This window comes from Strongylocentrotus purpuratus, unplaced genomic scaffold (assembly GCF_000002235.5).
Source record: "Strongylocentrotus purpuratus isolate Spur 01 unplaced genomic scaffold, Spur_5.0 spur5_scaffold_6, whole genome shotgun sequence".
Classification (NCBI taxonomy): domain Eukaryota; kingdom Metazoa; phylum Echinodermata; class Echinoidea; order Camarodonta; family Strongylocentrotidae; genus Strongylocentrotus; species Strongylocentrotus purpuratus.
The window spans coordinates 10,959,394-10,967,388 of NW_022145612.1; the positions used below are offsets into that span (position 1 = coordinate 10,959,394).

Genomic DNA, 7,995 nt, shown 5'->3' on the forward strand with positions numbered 1-7,995 from the left:
TTAGGAATGTGCAAAGTGTGCAACTGTCTTTGGATGAGTACGTGTAAATGTAAACTATGGTCAATTGTGTCTTTAGCAAGACATTCATTTACAACAGCCACTCTCCACCCAGGTGAGGGAAATGGATACCCAGTAGGAAGAAATTGTTTGAATGTTTAGCATTTTATCGTGGCAGCTCAGCTACAACCGGGGTAATGATATGATAGTGTGTATTGAGTGCAGTATAATATACTTGTATAGTAGTTGTGCTATATAAATAAACATATTATTATTTGTTATTATATTCCACATACTAAGAATCTAGCTCTACGATTGGTCATAAGTAAATCACGTGATCAAAGATAGTTCGCCCATCATTGATGGGAGAAGCAAAAAGTTTGTTGCCCTTTGTAGATAGTACTACTATCTACAAAGGGCAACGCACTTTTACTGAAGATAGAGGTACTATCTACAAAGGGCAACGCACTTTCACTGAAGATTATCCAAAAGCGCACTAAAACAGGCGTAATTAAGCGCGCAATTAAAACAAACACATGCGCACCGTACCCTCAAGGGGTTGGGTTATAAACTGTTTAACTTTGTTGGTGTGAATTTGGGCATGGTGTCTTTTATGTAGATGCATACACGTCCTTTTCTTTTTGTAGTTAAATTGTTTTAGATGTGGAATATAAAGCAAATAATCACCTTTTGGTTTCAGGCGATGGCAAACTATCATTTCCTCGTCGATCAGAATGTATATACGCTATCTTTCCTCAGCTTCACATCCAGATCGCCTCGGAAGTGATAGTTTGTCCCATCACCTTCACCAACGGTAGTTATTTGCTTATTATTAAATCAAAGATTTGTCAGCTCAAATCCTGATCATACGAGATAGATATAACGTAGCTATTGTTTTCTCAAAATGTAGATATTGCAAACACTTTTGGAATACACCTTTAACAAAAAAATAGATAGTAATTCTAGATCTTGTGGAGATCTAAAGGCCTGTAAAGGTCTCACTACAACACATCCTTTGATGCTCTACTCTCCAGCTGCCATTTTCTCTCCAAATAAGATAGCTGAATGTTTCTTTAGCTATGCCTTTGTTAATGTTTACTACATGTACATTGCATCATCTTTGTTTTGTCAGATGTACTATTCTTACCAGCTGAAATGGACTGCACCTAAAATTGATAACATTAAAGGCCTGTAATTGATAGAAACATATAGTAGGTAGTACAGAAATATGTGACGTATTGATAACAATTATGAACTTGCTATTTAATCACTTATTTTTTGTGTTTGTTGTTGTTAAATTGCAGGTATAATCTGAAGAGGATTAGCCCAGACTCTGTCTCTCGGCTTTCTATGAGCTTCACATCATGACCTCAACCCACCAGCCACTCAACCCCGCCATAAAGACTACCTTGAAACAAGGCTGAAGTGATGCACATAATACATCGATAGACTTGACATGCATACTGGACAATGTAAAATAAAGCTTCGTTTACATATGTCGCAGGAAACCACCGGCTAAATATAGCGACTTTAGCGTAGTGCACTACACATTTGTCTAACTTAAAGCACAATGATAGTGATTACGTGTGGGACTTTGTTGCTTGCTGCTACTTTTCTACATCGCCCCTTGTCATTCATTTATACTACAACAAATTCAAAACTGCCGTGATTACCGCATTATATGTGCACGACCCTTAACAAGTTATTCATAAAGAGTACAATATGCAATTCATTAACAGCATGTATTCATTCTTGTACAAACAGTTTGTGTTTTAATTGACTGTAAAAGCTTGTACATTAATTGTTGCACTCTTCTTTCTATTCGACATATGGCTTATGACCGTCTTGAATTTGACACTACACAACTCTTCCTTGCGGCCTCTCAGAAGATCAGCTAGTTTCATCCATTTCAAAGTTTTTCTGATTAGCTATCAGTTCACATTCAGACACATTGCATGCAAGTAGTTCACATCTGAATCACCAAGGCCCTGTCTTTGATACAAAGAGATGTATTTGATCTGAATCAATCTATAGTTTTCCAATCAGTTACAAATTGACAATGTCTTTGATATCTCTTAGGTACACATTTACGATTTAGAGCAAGTCGTGATAAATTTTTATCAATCACAACTCTTCATTAGCAAGGCCTCGGGAAGGCATAAAATCGATGATATAATCACTTTTATATAATTCCAAGAGGCAAAGATTTTTTTCTCTCAAATCAATTATGGTCACATTGTTTTTGTTTTTTGTGGCTCCTGTATTCAAGCCTACGGCAATGACATAATTCAGTACCGGTAATCAATTGGTTAAGAACTTTGGGTATGTGGGTGCGAGATTATAAGTAGTGTGAATTCCTGTTCTATAAATAGCTTTTGTAAAGCTTTCCTATACATGTTCTTATCGTATGTTTCGTTCAGTAGCTCAATTTTGTTATCATCAAATTGCATATTTTGTTATAAATTTAAATCTGCATGATAGCTTGTAAGTGCTGTTGGACAATAACCTTCATTAATTTCAGATTCATTTTCTCTGCCTTGCATAATGTCCAGTCTATAATGTATAAAGGCTTTTAGCCAAGCACATGAATAGCCCAATGGCTTTGACACTGACAATTATGTACCTGTGTATACCTACTTAATCATGAATAGGAGATTAATACAGATTAGCTGTGTGGGGATTTAATGCTAAGAATAAGCTATATCATTTCATTTTGATATATTTATGCATTAAGATGCTTAATGAATTTTAGAAGTTCGAATGAGAACAGAGGTGAATGGAGATGTATGAATGATGATCTACGCATTATATCTGAACGATTGGGTAATGCACCACATGGGTGGTGGACTATGCCTATATCTTGTGAAATCATGAGGATAATTATGTTGTTGTTGTTTGTGTGCTATGTATTCCCCTTACCTGTGTCTTGTGTGGTGAATATTAAATTAGGGAGTTATTTGGGATAAAGATCAGAGAATATGTGATCCTTTTATAATCTTGAAGTACTGGAAATAAACTTGTATAGTAGATTAGAAGTAGCTGTTATACATGAAATCAGGAGGATATTCCTTTTACGGTATGTGGTTATTTTTAGATTAATTGAGAAAGGCCTCTGTTAACTAAGGATTCCCTGTTTATTTATTGGATGATTGATATGTTTGATATTGATACTTTGCATCATGCCTTGATATAAGTTTTTCATTCATGAATATTTTGTCCTGGACAGAAATAAACACCTGGTATTGGGAATTCTTTAATATAACTGATGATAACTGACATATGATACCCCATTACAATGGAATCACAGAGGAGTTAACTCACAATATTGGCTACAATGTAGCCAAAAGTTTGTCCCCAGGTTGCCTTTATGTTAACCTTGACATTTCAACTGGTGATCTATGATCTGAAGAGAAACGTATGTAAAATCTTTGTAAAATGGGTGTACAGATTTGCATTTTGTTAATCTGTCCGGTTTCACGAAGCTATGGCACGTGACCAGATTGGCAAGCACACACTGCGGCTGTCAATGGAGCTAGATGTAGTCTCATTGGAACAACTATACTTGGAAGCGACTGAAGCTTTAAGTCTAATTTCACCCCAGAATATATTGTGTTACTTGTCTTAAATTTAACTGACAAGAGCTTGAAAAATGTTACAAACATGATTCTTCAAATATAATATTATCATTTGAAACTCCTGCTCTAAATAAATATAACACTGTAAAATACCTACATGTTTAGAAAACCTGCATTGATATGTCTTGTCATGGTTCCTGAAATGTTTGTTTTCCTCAAGATATTGATATATGTTTATCGTGTCATTGGATGGAATGAAAAGATTGTACAAGGGCGTACAAGGTATCATAAATGATAGAATATTAAGAAAATCATTGAAATAACTGCTGTCAAACCCGGGTTCAATCTTTCTTGAAAAATTTGAAAGTTAGAAAATACAGAAACAGCAATGTTGGAGAGTTGCATGTCTAGAGAAGACTTAGATTAAATTAGGAAACCAGTGCTGTAGATTGCATAACTTGTTCAGTAGATGAACAATTTATAATGGCAGTAACATCTTCTTTTGGTGGTGTTTTGGGCTTGCTATTCATGCAGGATTTCAAGTGCACATCAGCACATTGTAAATACCTTTTGTGTTTATTTTTTGAAATATTTAAACCGACGGGTGTGTATGTACATTATGTATCATAACTTTGCTTTCAGAATTTCATTTTGTAAATTTAATTTCCAGTTTGCAGTGAAATTGAAGTCTTTGTTTGGGGGTATGAGCCCCTTTACCTATGAATTGAGTACATTTTATGTTGTTGTCTATCTTTTTTATTGTTTTATGAAGCAAACTAGAAGTGTTTTTTATATGAGTTACATCGGCTTGCTATGATGCAAGTGTTAGAGTTCCTATGCCAACAGTTTCATAGCATAAGACATTAATTGTTATGAATGGCTGAATTAGACTTTCAGGTTGGTTGCAATTGAAGATCTGAAATTTTCTCTCGGGCAAATTATATTTTGGTATAAATCAAAGATTTGTAATTATACTTCTGCTTGCTTAATCAGTTCCAAATGAAGTTTGCAAAGTGTTCGTTCAATGTTAGCCCTTTTTATGTACTTTTTATGCAGCCTAAAAGTGTGTCAAATGATAGATGTGTATGGAAACAAAATAATATTTCTATTCCTGAAACAAATTCTTTATGTATGGATTTAGCTTCTACTTGATTCATTGATAAAAATGAAAGGAAAACAAACTTCATTTACAGAGGATTTGCTTATAGCATGGCATGAATAATGATTTACTATCACAAGGTATGATGGTATGAAAGAAGCACACGTCCTTTAATGAGTCTTCCATCATTTTGACTCTGCTAAATGGCAGAATAGTTATTTCCATGTATCAGTGGTGTTGTCAATGATGTAATCATATTTGGAACATGTTTTTTTAAACTGTTTTTAAACAATTCATCAGAGGTTATTTCATTGTAAATGTGTATTAACATGCTATCATATATCTTTCAAATCAAAATATCTTCATAAGGAAAAAGGCTTTCTTTTCTACACTTATTTCTATTTTTTTTTTTGTTCTTCATGACCCCGTAAATGTCATTTTTCTGGCCATAAAAAGGCCTTATCTTTCATATGAAATTATGGTACATGATAAATGCTCCTATTTATATATATGTATTTTTGGTTTTATATAATTGTAAGCAACAATTGTGCTTTTCATTTTCTTCATGATTTTGTTGCTCTTTCTTAAATTAAAGTGAACAGAATCAATTATATGTTGGGTAATCATACCCTTTCCATGTTAAATCAGATGTGAGCAACTTTGTTGCTTATTTATTTTTTCTTGAGCATATCTTTGTCAATTTGTTTTTAGTGAGTGCCATTGATTTGGTGTGTAGTTCTTCATTTTTGTGAAATATCTGTTCATCAAACGTCAGTCTTTTTAGTGAATGTTGCTCTCTGTCTAGATTTAGACTTGTCTTTCAAAATTAAATGCTTTGCCAATGTTAGCAATGGAACTGGAAAGAAATAATTCATGATGTCACTCTTCCTAAAAGTTATTGCATTGATTTTCCTTCATAATAAAAGAGAAAAATATTGAATTTGTGTCTAATATTTTCCAAAATGAATCAAATTGTCCACGAAATGTACACAATTGTGTGTTATTATTATGTTGTTAGTATTCTTGCCTCAAAACAAAAGAGATTCACTACTTATTATATTCGGATGCATATTGTTGAGAAATTATGTTTTTTATTGATAAAGTAAATCAGGAAAATAATCCATTGATTGCAAGTAGTTTAATGATGCAAGTATTATCATACTTATTATGATAAACCCTTTTGAAATACTTTTTTCAGAGTGAGGAGTGACTCTCAAATATTACACTTCATTAAAAATGAATCAAATGTCAACTATCATTGTTACATCAGGCAACTAGCGTCAATGCACTATTCAGGAAAATGATATTATAATATAGTTTTTCAAAATGTATAGGGCACTGCCTGTCTACTATAATCTTATATATTCCAGTTTGGTTTTTACAAACACTTTTTATATGTGCAATGTATTCCGGGTAAACAGATCTTTTGGATATATGAAGTGGTATAGAACTTGTTAATGAATATATTTTGGTCAAAACTAATGTGTATAGGAACTTTGAGAAAAAACTTATCCCACATTAGAATATTTTATAAAGGGTTGGAACTACTTAGCCTGTAATCAAATGTAAATGTTCATTGGTGATGACAAGTGTATATTGTTGTAGACATTAGTCTTTTTATTGTAAAAATGTCATCTGTGAAGTGTATGTGGTGTAAGAGTTTGGTTTCTTGTGAAATATTAAATTATGTTATTTGTGCACATCTTGTTTATGTTTTTTTTCTTCATTAGTACAGATTTTATATTACTTAAGAATTATGATATTACAAAGAGAGAGAGAGAGAGAGAGTTTTTTTCTTTTCCTAGAGTTTCAAGTTTCCAAATCAGATGAAAAAGGCAATTTATAGCCAATGAAAAAAACTAGGTACGTTAAAACAAAAATGAAATTGCAAACAATAAAAAGGTAGGGAAGAGGAGAGAGATTACAAAGAAGCTGCTATTGTTTTCATAAGCAATAATGACAATACGAGGCCCTAGGCTAATTCCCGATACTAGTACTTTGCATTGCTAAACATAGCGATCAACATTGTTAATGCATTTTGTAGATGAATGGATACAAGCAAACAAATTAACTCTGTTACTATCTTATCTAAATTAAGGGGTGCTCTACGTGGGGAAATTGTTCAAAAACAAAAATCAATTCGATTTTCATGATCAAAAAAAGAGCAATGAGAATAACAGTCTGGCAGACTTCCAGGCACACACTAACGTTTTATTCAGTTCTTGCAAATCGTTTTCTAAAAGTACCTGATTTATACAATTATTTCCTTGGAATTTTCATGTATCAGCTAAGTAAGGATGATCCCTCCTATGATCGCTTTGAACAGAGTTATTCACTCCTATCCCACAAGACAAAGAGACGATTTCCATCTCCCCCCAATCCGGACAGTTTTTGCCCCCAAAACAATCATGTATACCGGTTCCTCTTTTTGGAATGGTTTGGATTCAGAGGTAAAATAGCACCATCGTTAAATTGCTTTAAAGCTTATCTGCCGTAGTTTACAGGAGGGATTAGACTGCCCTGCAAGGTCACTGGACAGGTGGTTATCTCATCAACTCAGCTCTCAATTAACATAAGAAAAAGAGGATCATGGGGGACCAATGGTCACCGATTAGGCATTAATTGTTTGTTATATAGAGGGCGCAAGTAGCTACAAGTAGTGCAGTGGGCCTTTAAACGCAAATTTCAAGTTTTTCTTTTAAATTCGTACATCTAATATATAATTTGTTTGCCCTCCCAGTCCTTTTTTCTTCAATGCTAATCTTAATTGTTAATTAATGATGCTTGTTCCGGTTTTTTAATGTATATTATAAACAAATTACTTTGTGCTGTACGTGCTGACTAGTGCTCGGGTGACTACGCATTTTAACTGGGTGACTCTGGGTTTTGGTGCTAATGCATTATTATTCTGTTTACAAATTTCTTTATACCATTGTGTATTAAATTCTCCCCTCTAAATTACGTCTTTCTCTACTGCTACGCTTTTTCATCTATACATTACTTATTTTTCCTGGAGCCTATAATATTTTTGATAGGTTCCTATTATATGAATTGAGAATCACTGAGACGTGCTCATTTATACTACAATTGTATTGTATAATTTTTAAATTTTATATGTAGGTCTATATTTTTTGTAAAATGTGGAACAATGAAAACTTGAAAACTTGAACTTGAAATAAACCACGTATACATGCACGCCACGCCCCTATAGGCTCCCCAAATTCTGAGAACTCTAAAGTGAAAGTGCATGCGTAAAACAAAAACGGGGCACTGTTGAAAAGGATCATCCCACACCAGTTTCTTTGTGTTTAGAGCATTGAAAGG

The 7,995-nt window shown here is 33.6% G+C and overlaps 1 protein-coding gene across 2 annotated transcripts in view; it reads left to right on the forward strand.

Moving 5' to 3' along the window:
* LOC579674 (extended synaptotagmin-2) overlaps window positions 1–6,371 on the forward strand; it is a 59,066-nt gene extending 52,695 nt beyond the window's left edge. For both annotated transcript variants that reach the window (XM_031000436.1, XM_031000437.1), the window contains one exon: window positions 1,302–6,371. In XM_031000436.1, the coding sequence (XP_030856296.1) occupies window positions 1,302–1,365 (64 nt within the window). In that variant the 3' untranslated portion in view covers window positions 1,366–6,371. The remainder of the gene's footprint in view (window positions 1–1,301) is intronic.
* The last annotated feature ends 1,624 nt before the right edge of the window (window positions 6,372–7,995 follow it).